Raw genomic sequence first — 27809 nt, 5'->3', positions numbered from 1 at the left:
TTTGTTCACCACGTGCTTCCTTGGGAGGGAAGCTCCCAGGGGTTGCAGGGGGTCGTTGCACACAGTGCAGTGCACACTGGAACCAGAGCTGTATGGCTTCCCTTTGAGTGGGGTTGTGTTTAGATTATAATTGCTGCCTCATTGCATAGGAGGTGGCCTGTGGGGCTGCTTGCTGTCTGCATCATGGAGGAGCGGGGTGGGGGTGAGGCTAGCTCACCTCAGCATGCACCACCTCCTGTCCCCCGTTCTCCCTCCACCCCAGGGGGACATCCGCATGCTGTGACCGTCCTTTCCCATCGCATTTATCCAGATCTGCCTGTACACAGGTGGGGCCAATCTTCTCTGGGAACCCCCATCCTCTGCTCACAGATGGTTGGGGTCTCCTACAGCGGAGAGGTGGAAACTGGGTGGACTGTCTTCCCGGCATCCCCACGCTCCATCTCCCTAAGTGAGCACCTCTGGGATCCTAACCTGGGTGCACAGCTCACAGCCAGGCAGCAGTGACAACCTCGCCCCCTTGAGAGGCAGTGGCGTTGTTTCCTGCTTGCTTTCAGGATGAGGGGAGCTAGCTCAGAAGTTGACAAAGCTCTGCTCTCCCCTTTGCAGCCCTGGCGTGGTCCCAGCATCTCTCCAGGAAACAGTGGAGCCGCTGACCCAGTGTGCAGCCTGGCTGGAGGCCTATTTCCAGGATCCTGCCGCCATCCAAGGGCTCCCCTTGCCTGCTCTCCACCACCCCCTCTTGCAGCGAGGTTGGTAACCAAGCAGCACCCCGTGTTCCCTTCAGGGAGTTCACCTGATTAACTCTCACTTACATGGCACGTCCTTCTATTGACTGTTCCAACCTGGTGTTTTGACATCATCTAAACAGAGACAGCATGTGGCCGAGCTGGAGGGTGTGAGTTCGTCATTCCCAGGCATTCCGAGGGCTGTGTTAGTCTTGGCACACGGTCACATAGTTCATGGCAAAGGCAGTAAAAATGATGCATGCAGCTTGACTCGACTCTCCCTGGCTGAAACGTTTAAATAGGAACACATCTGAATGGCAGTAAAGCGTTCAATAAGCTTATTGTTCACTTAAACCCTCTGTTTGCCAATAACACAGGGGAGGGGGCTCCTGAGTGATGCTGCTGCATTGCAAAAGGCAGCAGTCTTGTCTTTTCAGCAGAGTTTTAAATTTGATTTCTTAAACTCACGCTAGTTAGTTGTTATATTCCTAACAGATGAATTGAGAATCTGTTACCTAAGGCACTTGAAGCCTGTGACAATCTGAAAACAGTTCCCCAGACTTGTTATTCTTTACACTTTTGTTTGGATCTGCTCAGTGCAGAAATTCATTATGGCAGCTGAAGTCACACAAGACACGGGAGTTCCGCTTTGCGTAGTGACGTTTTTCACAGACATTTCCATGTTAACGTGTATGTATTCGTTACAGAATATATGCATATACACACACCAAAAACCAAACCCGTTGCCTCCGAGTCGATTCCGACTCATAGCGACCGTACAGGACGGAGTAGAACTGCCCCCATAGGGTTTCCAAAGAGCATCTGGTATATTCCAACTGCTGACCTTTTGGTTAGCAACTGTAACACTTATAATTAAGAGAAAAAAACTCACTTTGCTCTAAGACAAGGTAAATGTAAAGCAAGTTTGAATTTCAACAAGGAATTTTCTTAATAGTTAGTTGGATTGTGTTCTAACTGCTGCTAAGATTTTGTGAAGAAACAAACTTGAAAATGGAGTTGCATTTTCAGGGGAGGGAACAGAGACACGCCTGAAGTTTGAGCTGACATCCAAATGGATGAGCAGGGTCAGACAAGTGAGTGGGTAGGCCTTGAGCATTTCTTGTCCGTGATGAGATGAAACCCTGCTGCCATGATAACCAGGTACCTTGTTACGCCCTTTGCACCGCATAGAGATGTTTTGAAGATTGCTCTTGGGGGGGCTCCAAAACTTCTAAGCGGGGAGGTCTCCGGGACAGAGGTATGGGGAGTGAGTGTGTGCCTTTGCACAACATTCTCCAAACATCCCAGAAACCACAGATGCCCAGATTGGTGGGAGCGTAGGGCGCACAGTGCATGCTTCAGCCCCCTGACCGCCTACCGCCCAACCTTCCGTCCTGCCTGCTGGTCCACCTTTCTCCAGGCCATGGCGTTGCTGGGTAAACTGAGGGTGTGGGTACTGTACCTGTGCACCTACTCTGTGCCCCACCCAGTGTGGGAATGTAGCTGTGTGGTCCCAGCAGGCAGGGTATGGTTTTACTTTTCAAGTAGGGACTTAGGGTCCAGCGGAGATCTCTTCTCTCTGCGTTAGCCATTTCAGGGTGGCCACCCTGCTAACAGGAACAGGAAACAAGATCTGACCAACAGACTTTCTTTTCCTTTATTAAGAAAATTTCTCTATTAAGAAAATAAGCTGAAACTTAATGTCGACCCAGAAAAGCCATCTTTCAAAGCCAGGCCAGAAACTATCTGTTGGCTCTGGACGGGAGGGAAGGAGAACGAGCTGGTAAAGTTCCTGGTATTTGCCCAAGGTTTGTGGGGTAGCAGTGACAAAAGATGCAGACGGAAAACTTACCAGGAGGTCAGTCGTGTTTTGAAAGGTGGATGGTGACCCCTGGCCACAGAAAGGCAGCCCTGCTGGCCCGAGAGTGACGTCCCTCAGGTAGACAGGGCAAGAACTCAGAGGAGCACTGTAGCGGCTGGGAGATGGCCCAGGACATCCAGGACAGGGTGCAGGAGGGTCAGACCAGTACTAGAAGTGACCAGGCCATCCCGCACTGCCCCCCAGGCAGCTGCTAGCCTGGCTCTGAACGGCCCACCCAGCCTGCCTGGGTCACCAGTCCTGTGTCCAGGGGCCAGCCTGGGCCAGCAGTCTGGGTGAGAGCAGGACCAACTGGCCTTGGGACCAAAGCCCTGTCCCCAGATCGAAGAGGTCAACACTGGCCACTCTTCCCTGGCCCCTGGCTCTGGGGACCTCCACAGGCCAGGCTGCCCCTCTGCCAGCTGGACCAGCTCAGCCTCGGCCACACTCATGGCCACTTGGGGGGGGGGGTTCGGGGGGTGGGAGAGGCCCTTGGCTGCCCCCTTGGACAAGGCTGGGCACTTCTACCTGGGATGAGGTCCACTCCAGAGAGGGCTTGGGGTGAGGGAGAGACAGCCTCTAGTGCCCCTCTGTCTCCTCATGCCCCAGGGTCTCAGAGATGGCCCAGACTCAGGGCTTAGCTTCAGGGACCACCTCCTGGGGATAGGGCCATGTCCTGGAGGTGGGACCCTCTTGTCTCCAGGGAATGGAGAGCCCCTTGAGGGTAGAGCCTGTCTCCTGGGGGTTGAGGCCCTCTTGGGGGTGGGTGCCCTCCTGGGGGTGGGGCCGTGTCCAGGGGTGGGACCCTCCTGTCTCCTTGGGGGGTAGGGGTCCTCCTGGGGGTGGGGGCCCTCCTGGGAGTGGGGGCCTTCTTGGGGTTGAAGCTCATCTCCTGGGATGGGCCATCTCCTGTGTGTAGGAGCCTTCCTGGAGGTAAGGCTGTCTCCTGGGGTGTGGGGCCTCCTTGTCGGGGGGACCCTGGCCCACAGGTGACTCCTGGCACAGCATGTCCCTTACCTGAGCCTGGGTCAGGGAGGCTTTTTTTAATTTAGCTCCATTATTTACTCTTGAACAGGCACCAGGTATACACGTTTTATGGCTTAAGGAGGGGAGGTGGCGAATGATTATAATAAAGCTGCTAACATGGAGTTAGTGGGCACTAACCCCAGAGCGGGGAACGCCCCTTGCTGCCCAGTATTGGTGGGGTTGGCAGTCTCTCTGGTTGTGTCTTGTGATGTCAGAGAAATAACCGATGCATGGAAAGCTCCAGCCAACCTCTGGGCTCCCTGGAAGCCAGGGGTTAATATAAAGAAAGAAACCCCGTCTGCACTCTGAGAGGGATGTGGCATCCTAACACATAACGAAGGTTTCCTTGACAGATTCTATTTTCTGTGTATTTTCAGTTTTGAATGTGTTTAACGTACCTTTGTATATCATTTTTTTTCTTCCTTCCAAGGTGTAGACCAGACCCACCTGTTTTGACTTTTTTTAATGTACTTGTAATTAAAGACCATCTCCAGTGCTTGTATTCCAGCACTGTTACCTAATCATCTACAGCCCTGACTTGCAAACGTTCTGACCTCCCCTCTCCAAGGAGCCCAGTAAACCAGAGTGCCCTGTTTTGCTGCCGAAAGACCCCTTCAGAAGACTGTCTCTTTTTCAAGCTCCTTCTCTGAGATGAACGTGCTGTTCTTGACTCGTTTATTTTTTTAAGACTAAACCCCTGTGCCATCGAATATACATTAAGGTGAAGCGTGTGAAATTGCCGTTTTTGTAGGTTAAAACTGATCACATACTAGAAATTTCATAAGCTCAACTTCTTATCCTGGATGAATTTGCAAAGTTTGATTAATAACAAGATAATTGTTTGAGTATTCATGCTAAGAGACAGCTAGGCTGTCTTTCCTGACCAGGAGCCTGGGAGTCTATGGAGGCAGCTTTTTTCTTGGCCCACGGCAGATAGGATTTCTCACTTACCGGAAGTAAGGTTCATCCTGCTGGTGGAGACAGTGAAAGATGAGCTATTGAATAAAACGCTGTCTAATTTCTCATCAGAGTGTTGTTTTAGTACTAGTCAGGGCATTTTCTGAGGAAAAAAATAGTTAAATAAATGTTTGGTTTTTGCTCTTCTGGAGTCATTTTTCTAGCAGCTCTGATAGAGAGCGAGCAGTCTCATACCTCGATGAAGCATTTTTAAGGAGGCCAGTCCCTCCCTCTGAACTTCTTGCAAAGGTCGGGCTTATTTCTTCTGAATTCATTTTTCCCCAAGAAGTATTTATTTAATGGGACCATTATTCTTGAAATAACTCTTTACTTCATGTCTCTTTCATAATGAAGTATGTAAGCTTCTTCCCTGTTAACACTACCTAACTTCTTTATATTTACTTGTTAAAAAAAAAAGTCATCTTTGTATAACATGCCAGGTATGGTAGGTAGACTTACAGACCAGTGGCAATAGCAGTTAGAATAGTAGAAGCATTGGTTTGCCAAAAGCAGTTTTTTATCATGAGTTTGGGGAAGGCAGGCTATCTCAGACACTTAGGGCAGCACGAACAAAACGCTCCAAGTGGGCAGCTTTGAAGAACAGGCCTTCGTTGCCTCGCAGTTCTGGAGGCTAGAAGTCCGAATTCAGGGTGTCAGCAAGACCACGCTCTGTGCACTCCAAGGGAAGCTGCGTCCTTGTCTTCCAGCTCCCGTAGCCCCGGCGTTTCCTACTGTTCCTTGTCTTGTAGCTACATCTGTGCAGGACCTTTTTCTGGTGTGTCTCTCTGCATCTGTTCTCCTTTAAAAGGACACCACTCCGGTGGTGTTGAAAAGCAAAGATGTCACCTTGAAGACTAACGTGGACCTGACCCAAGCCATGGTATTTTCATTTGCATCATATGCATGTGAAAGCTGGACAATGAATGAGTAAGACTGAAGAAGAATTGATGCCTTTGAATTGTGTTGGTGAAGAATATTAAATATACCATGGACTGCCAAAAGAGCAAACAAATCTGTCTTGGAAGAACTACAACCAGAATGCTCCTTAGAAGCAAGGATGGCGAGACTACGTCTTACATACTTTGGACATGTTGTCAGGAGGGATCAGTCTCTGGAGAAGGACATCATGCTTGGTAAAGTAGAGGGTCAGCGGAAAAGAGGAAGACCCTCAACGAGGTGGATTGACAGTGGCTGCAATAATGAGCTCAAGCTTAACAACGATTTTAAGTATGGCACAGGAACAGGCACTGTTTCACTCTGTTGTGCATAGGGTCCCTATGACTCAACGGGCACCTAACAACAGCAACAACACTCTGGCGGGATTAGGACCACCTACTCCGGTATGGCCTCCTTGACTTAATTGGAAAATCTTCAAAGACAGTGTTTCCAAGCAAGGTCACACTCACTGGTGCAGTGGTGGGAACTTAAACACATCTTTTGAGGGGACACCATTCCACCCATAACACCCATTTAAACCCATTGCTGTCAGGTCTGTTCAACTCATAGCAACCCTTAGGGCAGAGTAGAACTACCCCATAGAGTTTCCAAAGCTGTAATCTTTATGGAAGCAGGCTGCCACATCTTTATCCGTTGGAGTGGCTACCATCCTTTCAGTTAGCAGCCCAGCACTTAACCACTGGTCCACCAAGACTCCTCGCCTATAGAAAACTGAAACCTGCTGTCAGATACAGAGCGCATGTGTCTCCTCCCATCTCTGAGCCCCTGCCTGTGGAGCCCCTCCTCTGGTAGCTGTACCCCAGACATGTGGCTAGTGGTGAAGAGATGGGGAGCAGGCCAGGAAGCAGGCCAGCAGTGGGCCTCTCTGCTGCTTCTCCTGCCTGCCTGGGTAGAGGCTCCTTGGGCGCCAAGCCACCCACCTGGGGGATGCCTGCCTGTGCTGAGCATGCCCCAAGGCAAGGCCGCGATGCCGGGGTACAAGTTCCAGCCAATGAGCCTTCTCCAGTGCTGTCTCACACCTGCTGGTTTTAAAAGATGAGTTCCGAGTTTTCTTTTTAAAGTGACTGCAATGTTCCTTTTTAAATGTAATACTTAACACTTTAATAATTCCTTCGTCACAGCTATTAGCTTGTGGCTATGAAATCCAGTTGCATGACAGCCGTAAAACCTACATTTCTTAAGCTGCCAGCTAGAAGTAAGTTTTTGTAGCTTCCATTATGGAGCTTCACGAGGACCCATATTCTTGTACGTCTGTGTCTGTGTTCAGTCCTCCTTCCAGAAGGCTCTCTGAAGAAAGCCCTGCCCCAGAGTTAACAGGAGAGATCCTTTTCCATGAGGATTAGTTAACTTCCCCACTGCATTCTGGAAGACCGTCACCTGAGGCTATACACAGTCCAGTGCAAGGCGGTTGGGTCCTGGAAGGCCGTCTGATCATGGCTGGGAGGACCATCTTCACCTGAGGTCCTCACCAGACACAGCCTGTAGATTAAATTCCATCTCCGAGTGCCAAGTGGGGTCTTATCATCTCTGTCCTGCCCTCTGCATCTAGGGACCAACAAGCCCTGGTAGCACTGCACAGTCCTGCTCTCCCCCGTCACCTGCTGACCAGGGTTGTGGTCTCCCTGGACAGAAGGGTCTTAGGCCCTTTCCGCTGAGGGTCCTGCACCCGGTTCTGGCATTCTTCAAGTTCTCTTTTTAAGTGGGGGCTCCAGCCTGAGCTGTCTACGAAGAGCGTGGCAGCCGAGGGAGACTTTCTCCTTTCAGCTTCCCCTATAGATGCTCGGCAGGAGGCAGGCTTCGTGTTTTCAGGCCGTTTGTACTGATATTTGTGCCTGAACTTAAAAAAGTGACAAATGTAATGCGAGCTGATAGCTCAAACTGGAGATGCATTTACAGGTTTGTTTGGGAGTGAACATTGGTCTCCTTACGCAAAAGGAAGGCAGGCTGATAAGTGTTGACCTTGCTGAGAGATTGCAGAGCGGAGCTGCAAGGTTTGGGAGCCTTCGAAGCCGGGCTATTGATTAGAACAAGCTAACAACTTTGCACTCAAATTAAGTGGAAAAGAAACAGCTGGTGAGAATGTAAGTCTTCAAACCTTGGAGCACTGAGCTCCTTTTGGGGACAGCAGATGTGGACGTCTAGGTCTGAGCATTCTGAGGATGACCCAGAAAAGGTGAGGTTAAAAAGACAGGGCTTGAGGCCAGGAGTGATGGCCAGCCCCGCACCCAGAGGTGCCGGGCAGGTGGCCAGAGGCCTCGAATTCACGCAGGAGGCGCCGCCACCAACAGCCAGTTTTGGCCCTGGAGAGCAAAACCCCACGTGCTTCTGTGTTCTAGAACATGAACAGAAAGAAACAACTTGGGTTGTTTAAAAACCAAAGTAGGGCAGGAGTCAGTGACAAGTGAGTGGTCTGCAGTGTGTGTGAAAACCAAGCTGGTAGCTGATGTCGCGGGTGACAGAGCTGGCCACACCCCGTTTCACTGGCGAAATTTGCTGACCTCCAACAGTCAGGGCTTCATATCCCTGCCAGGAGCGTGCCTCCCTGTGGGACTAGAGGGTGAGCTTATACCCCCAATCTTCTGTTTTTCCTAAGGTTTACGTTGGCTGATTTCACAGGTAGATCACCAGGTCTTTCTTGCCTTGGTGACTGAGGTGCACCTGACCCAAGCCATGGTCTTTTCGTTCGCCTCATAGGCATGCAAAGGCTAGACCATGAAAAAGGAAGGTGGAGGGGAACTGATGCATTCAAACTGGAGTGTTGGCGAAGAATGTGGCCTGCCAGAAGAAGGAGCAAATCAGTTTTGAAGAAATACAGCCAGGATGCTCCTTAGAAGTGAGGATGGTAAGACCCTGACTTGCTTACTTTGGACACATCATCAGGAGGGACTAGTTACTAGAAAAGGACATCATGTTTGATAAAGTAGAAGGCCAGTAAAAATGAGGGAAACCCACCATGCGATGGATGGACGGAACAGCCAGCGCAGTGGGCTCACACAGACCGACAATCACGAAGACGGTGCAGGTCTGGGCAGTGCTTCAGTCTGTAGTGCATCATGTGGCTGTGAGTCTGGGCCAACTGTGTGGCAGTAACGACAAACACCAGCAACTTCTCTGTTCAGAGCCATTCAGAAAGTGTCTGGATACTTCGGGCCGAAACACGTTTGTTTTTTTTTTCCTTTAAAACGCTCAGCTGACTATAGCTGTAGGTTCCTGTGGAGACCTGAGCAATGGAACTGGGTGCTGTCCTAGTTGTCCATGTGTCTAATGTAGGCCCAGGCTCAGGATTGCTGATAGACTTCAGCATGCTCTTAGCCCGCAGTGTGCCCCAAATTCATCCTAATGGGAGATTTTAATAAAATATCCATCCCTTCTCCTGTGGAAGAGGGTACCCCTGTGATGCTGGTAGTGGGCTGTGGTCCTCTGGTTGCTGGTCCCCAAGAAAACCCATCATGTCCCTGTGCAAGGAGCCTCTTGAATAGTCAGTAATTACCAACAGCTCCTGGGAGGCCAAGTTAAGTGAGAGTTCTATCCTAGATCTAAGAGGTGGCCAGATCCGAGATTCCCTGAGGTTTACATGAATCAGGGAAAAAATGAGCTTGAGAACACCTTCCCTCAAGGCCACTGGGGTCACACCATGTAATTTAACCAAGCTTCAAAGGCAGCCAAAAGGGCTGCTTGAAAGTCAGCCACTGTCAAACCTCCTGGCTGTAAGTAGGGTCTCTATTACAAATAAACAATGCTGATCATATTTGAATAATTTTTTTCCTCACGGAAATTGATCTTTTGTTTAAAATGACTGTAATGGATAGAAAAACAGCAGCTAAAACCCAAAACAACTTGCTTAATTGGAAATTCAACCAGTTGCCTTGCAGGAGAGCACTGAGGGTGATAGCTTTGGCCCGTGCTGGCAGTTATAACAAGGAAAGCTTAAAATAACCAGCATCCTTCCAAAATACAACCTAGGTGTGTGGCATTTACGGGGAAATAACAGAGGGAGGGAGGGGAAAAATTGAAAGAAAAAACCCCACAAAATCCCAGATCTGAGAAGTTAGCATTCACGTAAGAACACAGTGGCAAAAACTTTTGGTAGCAGGATTTTCAGTTCTTAAGATGAGAGGGCTTTAGAAGTACTTCTTCAAATTCAAATTATAAGTACTGCTTTTTATGCGAAGCTGTTCACACTGAAATATAACTAACCTCTGTCATAGCAACTAAACAGTGAACCAGTGAAAGTTTCTGTTAAAAACAGAAGTGACCCTTCATTACTTTCGCACATTTAGGAGGGTCTTCCACGTGCCCTCACGTTGGGATCTGTGGGCACAAACACAAAGAGTAACATGTAATCAGGCTTGCACCGACTAAGAAACGTGCGTTTTATCATCATCCTCTTCTATAACTTTTCATTTGAAATGGACTTTGCAAAGTACGCATTTTCTATCAAGTAGATATATTTTAAAGTTAAAAAACAGACTTTTCACTTAAATGTGCTTTTTTCATTTTTATTCCCACTGTATCGTCCCACTGTAGTGCTTCCAAAGACAAGGCTTAAATTAATATATTCTGGTATCACAAAATATTATATATTCACATTTTTACAGGTAATGTTAATACGTTTTTATATCACACTGGTAGAAATTAATAGAATTCACTCTACTACCAGTATTTATAGAGAAAATGATATTTTAATGAAAAGGTGCGTAGAATTGGACTGTAACTTATCAATGTGTTAAATAGGTAAACACTGATATAAAATGAATGGCAGTGATGTTGAGAGATTATTTATTGTAGGAGCCAAAAGTAAAACTAGTACTTAAATTATTTAATTGTGTTAACATGCATAATTTTTACCTGCAGCCCTTGTGCCCCAGCTGACTCAGAATGTAAGGTTTATGAGAATACATCTCTCCTTAAGAAGCCCTGGTGGTGCAGTGGTAAAGAGCTTGGCTGCTAACCAAAAGGTCGGCAGTTCAAATCTACCAGCCACTCCTTGGTACCCTATGGGGGCCGTTCTACTCTGCCCTGCAGGGTCACTGTGAGTTGGAATTCTACTTGATGGCAACGGGTTCTCTCTGTGTTTTGCATGTCAGAATGGAAAAACCAGATATTTACATGGAGGAAAACCATCACTTTCACTCAAATGCTTGCGGCCCTAGTAGTCATTGACACGACTACCCAGGAAGTGTCACCCTGGCAGGAGAGACTTCCTGGACTTCTAGCCGCATGTTCGTATTTTCATGTCATACAGTAAATTACTTCTGAAGAAGGAAAGTGGAGAGTGAAGAAGGGGAAGGGGGGGAGTCTGAGTAACTCTTAAGTACTTCACTCCGTTACTTAAGGTCAGAGTGGTGGTTTTTAACCTTCCCACGTAGTAAGATATTAAGCTATTTGTCCTGTAAAATAAATACGGCTAATGTTTTGGGAAGTCATATTTCTGGTGAGCCCTGCCCCTCAGCCAGCATAAACATATACCGCGTCTTTGTCACTATGGCAACTACTTTTTCTTTTCTTGAACACTGCTATTAATTGTTGCAGAAGACACACCTGGCTGGTTAGTGTGTACAGAAAAGAGCCTGTTCCCAGATGTGTGTGTGTATGTGTGAGCGTACACACTCTGCCTTTTAAAAAATGCACATACCTTCCCCAACTGGGCTGCACTGGCTTTTTTTCCCCAGAACAGTTGGGTTTTGTTTTCACCCTCTCCTTACGTGGTCTTCATAAGACCTAGTGGCCAAGCCCAGGAGCCACAGGGACCTCTCACTTGGCCAAGACTGACACTTCACATAGAAAACTCGTATCCTTCCCCTTTTCAGAATAAAATATGCAAGAACCAACATAAATGGCATATCCCCCGGTCTCTTTGATGTTCAAGAGCAGCCGATATTAAAGGCCACCCCAAGAAAAAAAAGGCTGTAGAAAATGAACCTGTTTGTGGCAAATGTCAAACGGCACAAGTCTAGCTGAGCGCAGTGGTGTCATTAGTTTGTGAATCGCATCCTTGAAAATAACTGTGGAACAGCCAAATCGGTTTAAAAGAAGATAACAAAATGGTTTAAGCTACTTAGGTTGAATGCCAATTATATTTTAATATTCAACTGAGCATATTTTACTAAGAAAAAAGGCCGCGTAGACGCATGCATAACTCATTGCCAGCGTGGAGCAGCTGTGCCACTCGGCTCTCCGAGTCGCTTTGTGCATTTTAGTAGCATGATAATTTAGTAGAGAACTACCTGAGTGATGGCATTTTCAATGAGCAGGTAATCTACAGAGAATTTTTATATGGTTATGAGTTCTCTGCTCCGGCCCGGCAACACAAAAATACATCAAGACCAATTACGGTATCAACTTCCAGTGTGATACCCTTGCCACGCGGTGCATGTATTTCTGCCCCAGGCATTTCAAATTGCATCTAATTTGAAATCTTTGGGGTTTTAATTAAATTTCAGAATATATGGAATTCTTCATTAGTACCTGCTCTGAATAGCAGATTATCCTCCTCTCAGTCTGTCGTTAAAGAAGTCGGCTGTGGTAAATAGCATGTTCAGGAACTGATCATTTGTGGGGCCCAGATAGGAGAACAGAAATTGTGAAATGCAAAATAATATCAAAAAGATTATTAGTCCAGGGAGAGTCTCTTGATTTGTATTTTAATGGAATTTTACATTTCTCTTAATGATTTGCAAATTGTCCTCTGATTATAAGATGCATTAAGCTTTTCATTTTAATGGCAAAGACACAGCCATTAGCAGATTTTTCCTCCTGTCTTCTTTTTAGAGTGCTTCCCTGCAGCAGATAAATATTGAAACCATTAACACCTTTTGATGTGTGTTACTGACGGCATTTCGGACCCACCCGTGGCCACTGTGCCCTCTCCATGTTAACACCTAGCCGGGGGCCCTGACTGCCAGGTGAACAGCAGTCGCGCAGCGTTTCCTTCCCTAGAAAACATGACTCATTGTTAAAATTGCATCGGGCAGTGTTGTTTGTTTGTGTTAAAGCTAATGAATTTAAATATTATTAATGGCCTGATTTGTATTAATACGCGCTCGCCTGATCCATGTAAAGGTTGACAATGTTCACAGCCCCTGCCTTGCTGTGCTCTCTAGGTCTGGCCATGAGGGAGGGAGGAGGAGGGTGCTAAGCAGAGATTCCCAAAACAAAGCCTCATGTCACCTTTCACGACAGGCAGAGGGAGACAACTGCACGGACCTCAGTCTGGGTTAGCCGCTTGGCCAAGGCCAACCACAGCGCAACCCCTACGCTAGGAACTTTGTTCTGGTTTGGCCTCTGAGGTGATGTCTGGACTCTACAGCCAGGACTTCTAGCCCCCTACAAAATGTGTACAACTTACATGACCGGAGCTATAAGGCACAGATTACAGGTTCTGCTCCATCTGCTCAGCGTGTGGGGAGCACATGGCGTTGGCCAGTGGTGTGGTACAGCAACAGTCAGAGAGGCACTGGTTCTGGCCTGGAAACTGCAGGCCTGTTTGATTTTATAATCAGGAAAATGGAGGCCGCAGGGTGGGAGGAGAGCCATGCTGTGCTGGAGGCTGCAGTGGCAGGGTAGAAGAGCCTCGAGAGCCCCCAGTGAGTGTGTCTGGGCCGGCACACTGGCCCCTCTGTGGTCACGGGAGAGTTTTTACTCCAGGTGACTCAGCCGCCCAGAAGAAGTGCTTCTAAGCACCACAGCTCTCAGCAGCTCTGTCTTCACCTCCACCCTTCACAGTGGTCCAGCCCTGTGTTGCAGCATCAGGGGGATGGAGCCAGATGGGCTGTGTGCTCTTCCCTCGGCTTTCTCTGGTGAGGGTCTTCTTCCTGTGGTTCTCGGGAGCTCACCCTGAGCCCACCCAAGCATACATGACCACCCAGGACCCTTGCTGGGTATCAGGGCCATCGGGTAGTATGCCCCACAGGCGTGGAGCCTGAGGGTGACCTCTGAGCACTGGGGAACCTGAGATGGCAGCCAAATGTGTGCCATCACTGACTGAGTGACCTAGAGAAGCTTCTGTACCCTTCCTCAGCTCTGACTCCCCGTCTGTAAAGTGAGGATACCAGCAGCAATGTGTAAGGTGGTCGAGAGGATAGGATGAAACCCCCAAAGCCCAGCACAAGAAAAGATGGGCCTCTCTCATGGCCAAGTGCTTCCTCTACAGCCCCAGCAAGGGTTGTAACCCGAGACTGCTGACCTACCTCATTGTTGCATGAACTCATGAAGATTCATGCCATTATACTTTTTTTTTAATTTATTGTGCTTTAGGCAGAAGTTTACAAATCAAGTCAGTCTCTCACACAGAAAGTTATACACAGCTTGCCATGTACTCTAGCTGCCCTCCTCTTAATGAGACAGCACGTTCCTCCTCTCCACCCTGTATTCCCCGTGTCTATTTAACCATCTCCTGTCACCCTCTCCCTTCTCATCTTGCCACCAGATGGGAGTTGCCCATATATTTTTGAGTGTCTACTGGAGCCATGAACCTTGCTCCTCACCAGCGTCATTGTCTGTATTATAGTCCAGGCCAATCCCTATCTGTTGAATTGGCTTTGGGAATGGTTCCAATCTTGGGCTATCAAAGGGTCCAGGGACCACGACCGTCAGGGTCCCTCTGGTCTCAATCAGACCATGAAGCCTGGTCTTTTTATGAAGATTCGAGACCTGCATCCCACTGTTCTCCTGCTCCATCAGGGATTCTCTGTTGTATTCCCTGCCAGGGCAGTGATCAGTGGTAGCCAGGTGCCAACTAGTTCTTCTGGACTCAGGCTGATGGAGTCTCTGGTTTATGTGGCCTTTTCTGTCTCTTGGGCTCATCTTTACCATATGTCTTTGGTGTTCTTCATTCTCCTTTGCTCCAGGCAGGTTGAGACCAGTTTATGCATCTTATATGGCCACTTGCTAGCATTTAAGACCCCAGACACCTCTCACCAAAGTGGGATTCATGCCATTATTCTGAAGTGCTGTCTCTGCATGCAGCAGAAATTACCAAGGACACCTCTCCACAGCCCTGCATGTACCACCATGTGCGCTGGGCAGCAGGAGGCATGGCTGCCTCGGCACCACAGTATTCAGGGAGCAGTTCAGCCTGTATTCTCTCACATGTGAACTAGCTAATGCAGCTAATTAGGGTTTAAATTGGAAAAGGAATTTTTTTCTACTTGTCATTTTTTTCTCCCCTACTCACCATTAAGTTCTAAGCCACAAGAAATGGCCACAGGAAAGGACTTCTGGGCTCGAGGACAAGGAAATCCCGTGCACATATTCCAGGGCCCTAGCCACAGAAGAGGACGAGTGTGTACGTGGTGGCTCCAAGTTTGCACAGGAGAGGTCCAGGAGCCAGGCAGAGACCCCATGTCGCTCTCTGACTTCTGGAATCCTCAGCCCTGCTCTGCTCCGTGAGCCCCCCTCATCCTTCTGTTCCCTATAATACAAGAAGCTGGACTAAATGAAGAAGAACAGGGCATCAGGATTGGAGGAAGAGTCATTAACAACCTGTGTTATGCAGATGACACAACCTTGCTTGCTGAAAGTGAAGAGGACTTGAAGCACTTACTAATGAAGATCAAAGACCACAGCCTTCAGTATGGGTTGCACCTCAACATAAAGAAAACAAAAATCCTCACAACTGGACCAATGAGCAACATCATGATAAACGGAGAAAAGATCGAAGTTGTCAAGAATTTCATTTTACTTGGATCCACAATCAATAGCCATGGAAGCAGCAGTCAAGAAATCAAAAGACGCATTGCATTGGGTAAATCTGCTGCAAAAGACCTCTTTAAAGTGTTGAAGAGCAAAGATATCACCTTGAAGACTAAGGTGCGCCTGATCCAAGCCATGGTATTTTCAATCGCATCATATGCATGTGAAAGCTGGACAATGAATAAGGAAGACTGAAGAAGAATTGACGCCTTTAAATTGTGGTGTTGGCGAAGAATATTGACAATACCATGGACTGCCAAAAGAACAAACAAGTCTGTCTTAGAAGAAGTAAAGCCAGAATGCTCCTTAGAGGCAGGGATGGCAAGACTGCGTCTTACGTGCTTTGGACACGTTGTCAGGAGGGATCAGTCCCTGGATAAGGACATCATGCTTGGCAGAGTACAGGGTCAGCGGAAAGGAGAAAGACCCTCAACAAGGTGGATTGACACAGTGACTGCAACAGTGAGCTCAGGCATAACAACGATTGTAAGGGTGGCTCAGGACCAGGCAGTGCTTCGTTCCGTTGTGCATAGGGTCGCTATGAGTCAGAACCAACTCGACGGCACCTAACAACAACAACAAGTGCCAGGAACAGGACAAGAATGCCAGTTTCATTGCTTCTATTCAACATAGTTCTGGAAGTTCAAGCCAGAGAAATTAGACAAGAAAAAGAAATAAAAGGCATCCAAATTAAAAAGCAGGAAGTAGAATTCTCTGTTTTTACAGATGACATGATCTTATATGTAGAAAATCCTAAAGAATTCCCAAAAAAGTATTAAGAGTTAACAAAATTAGTAAAGATGCAGATAAAAATCAAGACAAAAATCCATTGTATATCTATGCACTAGTAATGAACAATCTGAAGAGGAAATTAAAAAACAATTTCATTTTGATAGCATCAAAAAAATAAAATTATTAGGAATAAGTTTAACCAAGTAGGTGAAAGACTTGTACACTGAAAACTACAAAACATTGCTGAAAGAAATTAAAGAAAACCTAAAGAAATAGAAGGACATCCCATGTTCATGGATGGGAACAATACTACCCAATGCAATGACATTACTACCAAATGCGGTAAAAGATTCAGTGTGATCCCTATTAAAATCCTAATAGAGTTTTTTTCTGAAATAGAAAAGCTCATCCTTAAATTTATATGGAAATTTCATGGAACCCATAAATAGCCAAAACAATCTTGAAAAGGAAGAACAAAGTTGGAAGGCTCACACTTCCTGATTTTAACACTTAGTGCAAAGTACAATAATCAAAACAGTGTGGTACTGGCATAAGGATAGACATATAGACTAATGGAGTAGAATTGAGAACTGAGAAATAAACATTCAACATCTGTGGTCATTGAGTTTTCAGCAGGAGTGCCAAGAAATGGTGCTTGGACACCTCCATATTCAAAAGAATGAAGTTGGACCCTTACCTTACACCATATAAAAAATTAACTCAATATGGATCAAAGACCAAATTTAAGAACTAAAACTATAAAACTCTTAGAAGAAACCGTAGAGGCTAGTTTTCATGTCCTTGGATTTGGCAATGTTTTCTTAAATATGTCACCAAAAGCACAGGAAACAAAAGAAAAAATAGATAAATTGGATTTCATCAAAATTTAAAGTTTTTATGCATCAATGGATGCTATCAAGAGAGTGAAAATACCCACAGAATGGGGGACAATATTTGCAAATTATATATCTGGTAAGAGTTTAATAACAGAAATATAAAGAACCCTTACAACTCAACCACAAAAAGGCAACCCAATTAAAAAACGGGCAAAGTGTCTGAATAGACATTTCTTCAAAGAAGATATACAAATGGCCAATGACACATGAGAAGATGCTCAGCATCATTAGTCCTTAGGGAAATGAAATCAAAATTGTTTTACATGATAGGAGCATACCTGGAGTTACAAATTCAAATATCAAACATTCTCAGCTTTGTCTCTTTGCTGTTGAAAGTGAAAACTCTCTTCGCCCCACCTTACCCTGTGATGTGGTAATGAAGTTTCTGTAAAACAAAAAAGAATTAAGTTGATAAATTTGCGTAGGAACATAGTGATGTTTAAAGGAATCATGGGACTTAGGAGAACTATGTAATTGGGGTATTTCTATAACTGTGTAGATTTTGTGTCTGTGCTTAAAGTCCACTCTCCGAGTTTTGAGGTCATTAATGTGATTTTAAAAAATTGGGAGATGTGGCAAAAACCATTGAAGCTGATTTTATGATTGTTGTAATGTACCATCTAGTACTGTAGTCAGTGAAGTCATAAATGAAGTTGTGACTTTCAGTCCATCCAGGGCTCCCTATTAAATTCTGAAATACCATTGATCTCCAATGGTCCTTACCTTCTGATGTTCGTGCTCTTGAGTAGTTCCTTCCCAAACTGAATCAGGGCTGGTCTGAGTGACCAATAGAATATGGTGGAAGCGATGGTGTATGACTCCAAGGCTAGGTCGTAAAATGCATTGTAGCCACCACCTTGCCCTCTTGGATCACTTACTCTGAAGGAAGCCGGCCACCACATTATGAGGACACTCAAGTGGCCCTTTGGAGAGGTACATGTAGTGTGGAACTAAGGCCCCCCAGCTAACAGCCAGAGTAATTGCCAGCCATGTGAGTCTATCCCTTGGAAACAAGCTAATTGATATCTGAATGCTTCAACACAGGGTCTTACCCCTCAGCGTGTAAGCCTGAATTTGGGACATCGATAATTATATAAGACAGCTTGCTCTTCTCAAGTGGCCCATGTCGGAGAGAGAACACCCTGTCTCAGGGGCACTGCTAGTGACCCCCAGCAGCTGATGGGTGGGCGTGTGGTGCCTGAGACAGGCTCTGCCTGTTCTTTTCCAGTGTCACAGGGGGCTGGTGGCAGCAGCTGCACTCCCAGCCCTACCTCTTGAGACCTATGGAGCTTGAGGGTACAGCCTTCAGCCATGCTGTGAAGTAGAAGCCTCTGGTCTACAAGACACGGAGTTCTTTGAAGTGGGGCAGTCACTGGGCATGGGCCAGCCACAGGACCCACCTCACGTATGTCCCCAGGTGCTGTGATCTGTGTCCATTTTGGCCTCCGGCCTGGACTTTGAGGAGAAGCCTGGGGAAGGTGGGATGTGGGGTGTCTGCAGACAGTGCAGCGTTGCCCAGTTTGGTCTTGTACCTGCCCAGAACAGGGCAGAGAGGAGTTTCAATCAAGGTGAAAACCTCTGAACTCCTCAGTTTGCAGTATGGATGAGGACTGACTTGGCAGGTAACGAACTAATGTGAGCATTATGGTGGTTAGTTACCCTCTATTCAGCTTCTACTCATGGCAACCCCACGTACAACAGAACCAAACATTACCTGGCCCAGTGCCATCTTCATCATTGACGTATTCAAGTTCATTGTTGCGACCATTGTATTTTGAGTGCTTCCCAACCTAGGGGGTTCATCTTCCAGCACTATATCAAGCAATGTTCTCTTGTGATCCACAGGGTTTTCATTGGCTGATTTTCAGAAGTAGATTTCCAGGCCTTTCTTCCTAGTCTGTCTTAGCCTGGAAGCTCTGCTGAAGCCTGCCCACCATGGGTGACCCTGCTGGTATTTGAAATACAGGTGGCATGGCTTCCAGCATCACAGCTACATTCAAGCCCCCAAGGTACGACAAATTGACAGACGGGTGATAGAACTAATGTGAGACAAAGTATAAAAAGCTAAAAGAACCAGAGGTGTATTTTCTTAATAGTTGTCTCCTGGTCTTCTGAAGCCTTCTCTCTCTGCATCTTAGCCCTGGTCCCACCTGAGACAGCAAAAGGAACCCAGCCACCTGGTTAGCAGTGTGTGCAATGTCCTCCTGGCCAGCCATTTCCCTCGCTGTCAAGGAGAACTTCCAGGCACCTGGCTCACAGTGCAACCCCCCGCAGGCCCTCCCCGGCAGCCGTCTTCTGTGCGTTTGCCCCTCGAGGACCCACCTTACCTGTCCTGCCCAGGAGCCCCTCCACCACACCTACACGGCTGTCCTCATTTGAATAGGTGAGAAACCAAAGTCAGCTGCACAATTTGAGTGAGATTCCATCACTCAAAATTCAGTCACAACTTCTTTTGAATTCCTCAGCTGCCCTGAGGCAAAGGCTCAATGTTGATACGGAGATTAATCCCCAAAGAGCCCCTTATTTCTCTGCAGAGAAATTAAAGCTTGCCAGTTTTCCTTTCGCCTGTCCTTCTGACAGCTCTGTCAGTAATGATCTGCCATCTCCCTGGCACAGTCCCTGTCCTGTGGTAAGAATAATTCATTAAGAAATTAAGGGCTTTGCTCCTTTCTGTTGGGTTGGTCTTCAAAAGTTAGCTAATGGCGGTGGCAGCGGCACGGTTATCAATGAGACATTATTTAACAGACCTCAGGGCGGTTTCAGACCAGCGCCAGAATCCGCATTTGTGGGTATCAGTCAGACCCACCCCCTTTGGATTTGTCAGTATTCCGGAAATTAAGTAAAATTATGTTGACGGAGGTGCCCTGTGGGCGGGGCCCCAGGACCCTGGTCGCGGCTGGCTTGGGGAAGGCCTATTTTTAGCTGTGCAGGAGCAGCTGTGTGATGTGTCTGCTAATGAAGCTGACTCATTCCTCCTCCACTCCTGGATGCACAGGAGGCTGACAGAAGCTTCCAGATGCTTCTTAGCAGTGCACAGGACTCAGCTTCAGGTTTTAGAACTTGATTGGCCTCTTCGGGGACGTGGATACCCTTGTAATGACTATGAGTATGTTAAAAGGAGCCCTGGCAGCCCAACGGTTAAGTGCTGGGCCAATAACCAAAAGGTCAGTGGTTCAAACCCACCAGCAGCTCCACGGGAGAAAAAGCTGGCGATCTGCCACTGTAAAGATGAAAACTACAAAAACCAAACTCGTTGCCGTTGAGTCGAATCCAACTCATAGCCACCCTATAGGACAGAGTAGATCTGCCCCCTAGGGTTTCCAAAGTTGTAATCTTTATGGAAGCAGACTGCCACGTCTTTCGCAGAGCAGCTAGTGGGTTCGAACCACTGAGTGCTTAACCACTGCATCACCGGGGCTCCTTCTGTAAAGATCACAGGAAACTCCATGGGGCGGTTGTACTCTGCCACATGCCATCACTATGAGTCTAAGTCGACTTGACAGTACACAACAACAACAGTGTGTTTATCAGGCAATGGCATGGGTTTGACACTCACCAGCAGCCAGCACCTGTCCTGCCACATCACCGAGCCTCCAGAGGAACCTTGATATGGTCCTGCTGTCCCCAGCTCTGGGCCACATGGAGAGCCTGTGGGTCGGAAAGCAGCACCATGTGGACACTGATGGCGTCCTGTCGTTCCAAATCCCATGTTCTCGGCTGTCACAGTTTTGGTAACTGGGCTATGCCTGGGAGGGGCCACCACTTCTGAGAGTCTGCAAATGTGGGGAGCAAGCTGGTTCAGCACCTCCTACCAAGGAGGTTGTTTCAGGAGCATTAGCCCACACCCACGGATGTTTAGGGTGTCTCTCAGGAAAGGGATCCCAGCAGAACAGTGTAGACAAGGCTGTGGTTGGGGGCTACCTTGCGGCTGATATCCAGCAGAACATCCCTTAAACCCATCACCACTGAGTCGATTCTGACTATAGCAACCCTAAAGGACAGAGTAGCCATAATCTTTGCAGGAGCAGACTGCTACATCTTTCTCCCACAGAGCAGCTGGTGGTTTTGGACTGCCAACCTTTTGGTTAGCAACTGACCGGTTAACCACTGTGCCACCAGGGCTCCTTGCAAGATGGAATAAGATATTGAGTAGAAATCCAGGCTCGATCTTGATTGCCACTCTTTTTAGAATGAACCTCAAGCATATGTGACCTCACCTGGTGGAAACCCTTGCTATCTTCCTTCTTCCCCCCCTCAATTAGTTCCTTTATACAGAATGTTTTGTTGTTGTTGTTGTTGGGTGCCGTCCAGTCAGTTCCAACTCATAGTGGCCCTTTAAGACCGTTTAAGACCGAGCAGAACTGCCCCATAGGTTTCCTAGGCTGCAGTCTCGAAGGGAGTAGGTTACCAGGTCTTTTCTCCCACAGAGCCACTGGATAGGTTCAAACAACCCACCTTCTGGTTAGTGGCTGAGCACTTAACCATTGGACCACCAGGGCTCCACTCATACGGTATATTCTGTTTCCTGTATGGCTCGGAAACCGTTAACACCTGTTCCAAAGGCAGTGACTCGGCGCTGAGCTGAATGACAATGATTTGAAGGGTGAAGGTGTTCATACATAATTATTCACATTCCTACCAGCACAGTCCCAGCTTAATCATCTCTCTGTAGGCTCCCTTAAGTTTGTGGTTAAAGTCTTCAGCATAATCTTTTTGTTAAATACTTTCAGGAGTCTATAGTCATCGGCAAGGTAACAGGGATGCTTGTCCTCGCCCCGCGGACAGGGCCTGGCTGGGTGATCCTATAAGTGTGCGCACCTCCATGAGCTTGAGTGTTTGTTTCCGAGGGTTAATGGCACGATTCATCTGTGGTGTGAGGTCTGAGTCGTATTCTGGTGGCCAGGACCAGGTGGAACTGGTGGGACATTTCTATCCACAGGCGTGGAGCAGACCAGGCCCCAGACTGTGATGAAAAAATACCAGGTTAAAAGCTGCCTACTCTGCCATGAGACCGGAAGAACTGGATGGTGCCCAACTGCCATTACTGAACATTTTGATCTAAGATTCTATAGAAGAATCCTGATCAGAAGGGGGAGCATGCAGAACAGAATTTGAAATTCTCATGGAAACTAGACTTTCTGGAGCCATGGAGGTTGGATGAACCCCCAAAACTATTGCCCTGAGGTTACCTTTAAACCTTAAACCAAAAATATCCCCTGAAGTCTTCTTTAAACCAAACAGTTTAGCTTAATTGGTAAAGAATGCCTGCCTTCAGCTCTGTACTCTTCTATGAACTACCCATATGGGATAAAATTGACAACAGCAACTTGAAAGGTAGGAACCTTAGAGGGCAGTGAGTTTATGTTAATTGGGGAGGAAAAACTCAGAGAAGGAGGGTGAGAATGATGGTACAATTAGAAGAATGTAATCAGTGTCTCTGAAATGTACACGTAGAAACGGCTCAGTTGGTGAGTGTTCCGCTGCGTATATTCTCAACAACAAAATTTTTCAATTCAAAAAAAGAAAAGTGCCAGTTGAGCCCTTCAGACCATCCATGTCTCTGGCCCTCTGCCCCCTATAAAATGATGGACGGCCCCAAAGAGCTTCCGATTATGAGGATTCTATCCATCGATGTTTACCATATTGGAAACTAAATCTGAGGATGCCTTTAAATGTATGAATTTATTTTAAAACAACAATAATAAAACTTCTACATGTTACCATAAATAATATATTTATATGAAAACAACTATATTTTCCAAAACAAAAAACATTTCCTGAGAGGAGTGGCATCACTTTACACTTGCGGGAATCTAATGCCTCATGTCTGCATCTGCATTGCCTGTGTCGTAACATCACACGTCACGTATTCTCCAGAAAACTCGATGCACTTGGGACAGGATGAGACTAAGAAAGGCAAATAGCAGCTTAGAATTGTTATGTAAACAGTTTTGACCTGGCAGACCCCTTGCAAGGGTCTCAGAGACCCCCAAGAGTCTCCAGACCACACTTGGAGAACCGCTGTTTGATGAAATCAAAAAATTTTATTACTCCTGAAAATTACCCATGTAGCCTTATGTATTCATGTTGTAGATTTCTGGTTGTTTTCATTTCTTTACTGCTGTTTTTTAATTGCATGTGGTAAAATTCACTCTTTTTTGGCTTGTGGCTCAAGAAATGCCTCTGGTGGTGGAACCTGCCCTTAGGGCACCTGTTTCTCAAGTCTTTGTTAACCGATCCCCTTCACTCAGAGAGAGATCAGAATCCAATCAGGACTCACACGTGTCCCCAGCCTTGTGGTCCCAGCCCTGAGAGCACTGGACATTTAAACAGTCGTGTGGGCACCAGGGCCCAGGCACAGAGCAACATTCTCTCAAAGGTGCTTCCCCTCCCCAGGCCAATATTCATCACCAGTCAAGAAACAAAATTTAAAACAAAAATGATCATACATGTTCTTATGAGCAGAACGAAGAATCAGTCTTCAATGAGTAAACAGCATAAGATTAAAAGCAGAATGCACCATGATGAAAGGGAGACCTCTGTCCTAGGCATGTTGGGAAACTTTCAGAACAGACCCTCTCGGGTTCCTAGGAAGCTGCCCTGCCTGGAACACATAACGAGCTCGGTCACAGGAGATGCAGGCCTGCCTGCTGTGGTCCCTAAGACAGAGCAGCGGAGAATGGCCGTTTTAGGGCCAGAGGAGGCTGTCCTTGGATACCATCAAGGGTGGAAAGAGGACAAGAGAGTACCCTTAGGGGCCTCCTGTCTTCTTCCAAATGAAGTGGTTAAGAATGTCCACAAATAAAACCATTGCCACTGAGTCACTTCTGACTTATGATGACCCCATGTGTGTCAGAGTAAAGCTGTGCTCCGCAGGGTCTTCAATGACTGTGATCTTTCAGAAGTAAATCACTAGGACTTTCTTCTGAGGCATCACAGTTGTTGTTAGGTGCCATCGAGTCACTTCTGACTCGTAGTGACCCTGTGTACAACACAAGGAAACACTGCCCAGTCCTGTGCCATCCACACAATTATTGTTACGTTTCAGCTCATTGTTGCAGACGCTGTATCAGTCCATCTCGTTGAGGGTCTTCCTCTTTTTTGCTGACCGTCTACTCCTTCTCCAGTGTCTGGTCTCTCCTGATAACATGTCCAAAGTACATGAGACAAAGCCTCGCCATCCTCACTTCTAAGGAGCACTCTGGCTGTACTTCTTCCAAGACGGATTTGTTCTTCTGGCTGTCCATGGTATATTCAGTATTCTTTGCCATCAATTACTCGGTCTTCCTTCTTCATAGTTCAGCTTTGGCATGCATGTGAGGCAATTGGAAGTACCTTGGCTTTAATCAGGCACATCTTAGTCCTCAAGATGACACCTTTGCTTCATAACACTTTAAAAAGATCTCCTGCAGCAGATTTGTCCAATGCAATGCGTCTTTTGATTTCTTGACTGCCACTTTGATGGGTGTTGATTGTGGATCCAAGTAAAATGAAATATTTTACAACTTCAGTCTTTTCTCCATTTATCATGATGTTGTTCATTGGTCCAGTTGTGAGGGTTTTTGTTTTATGTTGAGGTGCAAACCATGTTGAAGGCTGTAGTCTTTGATTTTCATCAGTAATTCCTTCAAGTTCTCTGCACTTTCAGCAAGCAAGGTTGTGTCATCTGCATAACACAGGTTGTTAATGAGTCTTCCTCCAATCCTGATGCTGCGTTCTTCTTCATATAGTCCAGCTTCTCAGATTATTTGCCCAGCATACAGATTGAATAAGCATGGTCAAAGGATACAACCCTGATGCACACCTTTCCTGACTTTAGAACACACAGTATCACCTTGTTCTGTTCTAAAGTGTGCCTCTTAGTCTATGTACAGGTTCCTCATCAGCACAATTAAGTGTTCTGGGATTCCCATTCTTCACAGTGTTATCCATAGTTTGTTATGATCCACACAGTCTAATGCCCTTGCATAGTCAACAGAACACAGGTACACATCTTTTTGGTATTCTCTGCTTTCAGCCAGGATCCATCTGACATCAGCAGCGATACCGCTGGCTCCATGTCCTCTTCTGAATCCAGCTTGAACTTCTGGCAGGTCCCTGTCCGTGTACTGCTGCAACTGCTTTTGAATGATGTTCAGCAAAATTTTACTTGTGGGTGATGTTAATGATATTGTTCATTAACTTCCAAATTCTGTTGGATCACCTTTCTTTGGAATGGGCATAAATACAGGTCTCTTCCAGTCACTTGGCCAGGTAGCTGTCTTCCACATTTCTTGGCATAGACAAGTAAGTGCTTCCAGCGTTGCATCTGCTTGTTGAAACATCTCAGTTGGTATTCCATCAATTCCTGGAGCCTTGTTTTTCGCCAGTGCCTTCAGTGCAGCTTGAACGTCTTCCTTCAGTACCATCGGTTCCTGATCATATGCCACCCCCTGAAATGGTTGAACGTCAACTAATTCTTTTTCGGTACAGTGACTCTACATTCCTCCCATCTTCTTTTGATGATTCCTGCGTTGTTGCATATTTTTCCCATAGAATCCTTCAGTATTGCAACTCGAGGCTTGAATTTTTCTTCAATTCTTTCAGTTTGAGAAATGCCGAGTGTGTTCTTCCCTTTTGGTTTTCTATCTCTAGGTGTTTGCACACGTCATTGTAATACTTTACTTTGTCTTGTTAAGCCACCCTTTGGGATCTTTTGTTCAGCTCTTTTACTTTATCATTTCTTCCATTCACATTAGCTACTCTCCATTTAAGAGCAAGTTTCAGAGCCTCCTCTGACGTCCATTTTGGTCTTTCCTTTTTTTTCTGTCTTTTTAATTACCTCTTGCTTGCTTCCTGTATGATGTCCTTGATGTCATCCCACAACCCATCAGGTTGTAGCACCACTCAGGCACCACTGGATGGATTCAAACCACGGGGATGGTCGACACCCCAGAAGGCCACACTCCTCTCCTCTCTGGGGGAGGGCCTTGTTAGCACAGACCCTCCCTAGCGGGCAGCGCCGCTTCTTCCATTATGAATAAAATAAATCTGTAGGAGGATACAGAAGCTTCACTTGCCGTTGTGCTTGTTGTCGTTCATCCCCTAAGTGTGTATCTGAAGCTGCCCCATAGGCATTCCACCGGCTCAGGCCCAGCTCCTTCCACAGGCGGGAGTCTTCCGGGACCCAGAGTGGGCCAGTGAGCTCTGGGCCCAGCCTTCCTCCAGGTGCACATAGAGCCCCAGTGAGTGGCCTTCTGACCAGTGCACTGGAAGGGTGGTGGCCTAGAGGAAGGCAATCCATGCCATCCCTGTGCTAGAGCAATTGCCTTATGCACCTGGATCCTCGGCGTATTGAACAAGGTCAAGCTCACCTCCTGGTAGCTTGGAAATATGCTCCCATCTTTCATTTTTTAAAATAATACATAGTAAAATTGGCTTCTGTGATATACAGTACCATGGATTTTAATACATGTATAGATATCTATAAGGAGCCCTGGTGGCACAGTAGTTAAGCGCTTGGCTGCTAAGTGAAAATGAAAGGTTGATGGTTCAAACCCACCGGCCTCCACGCGGGAGAAAGATGTGACATTCTGCTCCCATAAAGATTACAGCCTTGGAAACCCTATGGGGCAGTTCTGCTCTGTCCTACAGGGCTACTGTGAGCTGGAATCCACTCGACGACCACAGGTTTTATAGACTTCTGTCAGGACACAGAGGACTTCCATCACCCCAAACACTCCCTCGAGCTTCCCTTTGCCCCGTCCCTGACCCCAGGCAACCACTGACCTATTTTCCATCCTTTCAGTGCTGTCTTTTTGAGAATCTGGTATAAGTGGAATCAGAAGTTTTTACCTTTTCAGATGGACTTCTTTCTCTCACCTTAATGTCTTTTGGAGTCATCCAAGTTGTTGCGTGTATCAGTAGTTGATTCCTTTTAATTGCTGAGTGGCGTTCCACTGTATGGATGTTCCTCCATGTGACTATATTTTACTTGAGAAATTCTAATAGGGACGTGGCGGCTAATGGCCGATGATGCTGGATACCTTTCCGTGTGCTTATTTACCACCCATGTATGCTTTCTGATGACGCAGCAGTTCTAGTCTTTTACCCATTTTTAAATTAACTGGTTGGTTTTCTTACTGTTGAGTGTAGTGAGTTCTATACATATTGTGAATATAAGACCTTTGGGTATGTGATTTCCAGGTATCTTCTCCCAGTCTGTAGCTTGTCTTTTCATTCTCTTAACAGTTTTTCAAAGACTTTTTTTTTTTTTCATTTTGAAGAGGTCAAATTTACCTTTTCTTTTCTTTTTTTGGATGGATCATGTCTGAGAACTGTTACCCCAGATCATGAAGGCTTTCTCCTATATTTTCTTCTAAAATGTTTTAGTTTCAAGTTTTACACTGAGATCTATGATCTGTTGTGAGTTGATTTTTTTTACAAGGCCTGATGTTTAAGTCAGGGTTCTGTTTTTGCATATGGATATTCAAGTTTTCAACACCATTTTTTGAAAACAATATCTTTTTTACGTTGAAATGCCTTTCTACCTTTGTCAGAGATGGGTGGATCATATTTGTGGGTCTGTTTTGGCCTCTATTCCGCTCCATCAATCTGTGGCTATCCCTTTGGCAATGCCTCATTATCTTGATTACTGTAATAAGGTTGTTGTTAGTTGCTGTCATGTTTGTTCTAATGACAACCCCATGCGTGCAGAGTAGAACTGCTGTATAGGATTTTCAAGGCTGTGACCTTTCGGAAGCAGATCACAGGGCCTGTCTTCCAAGTCACCTCTGGGTGGTTCAAACCACCAGACTTTCAACTAGGAGTTGTGCACTTAGCCATTTGCACCATCCAGGGACTCCCATGTAACAATATATTGTTGTGTGTCGTTGAGTCCATTCCGACTCATAGCAACCCTGTAGGACAGAGTAGGACTGCCCCATATGGTTTGCAGCGCTGTGATCTTTCCAGAAGCAGACTGCC

General features: G+C 46.5%; 1 protein-coding gene across 4 annotated transcripts in view; it reads left to right on the top strand.

Annotated features, from left to right (window-relative positions):
- MGMT (O-6-methylguanine-DNA methyltransferase) overlaps nucleotides 1-27809 on the top strand; it is a 282155-nt gene that overhangs the window by 229394 nt on the left and 24952 nt on the right. For all 4 annotated transcript variants that reach the window (XM_064269180.1, XM_010599243.3, XM_064269181.1 and 1 more), the window contains one exon: nucleotides 607-749. In XM_064269180.1, the coding sequence (XP_064125250.1) occupies nucleotides 607-749 (143 nt within the window). The remainder of the gene's footprint in view (nucleotides 1-606; nucleotides 750-27809) is intronic.

The sequence above is a fragment of the Loxodonta africana genome, chromosome 16 (assembly GCF_030014295.1).
Source record: "Loxodonta africana isolate mLoxAfr1 chromosome 16, mLoxAfr1.hap2, whole genome shotgun sequence".
NCBI classification, from domain to species: domain Eukaryota; kingdom Metazoa; phylum Chordata; class Mammalia; order Proboscidea; family Elephantidae; genus Loxodonta; species Loxodonta africana.
This window is presented reverse-complemented; position numbering and strand designations above follow the sequence as displayed.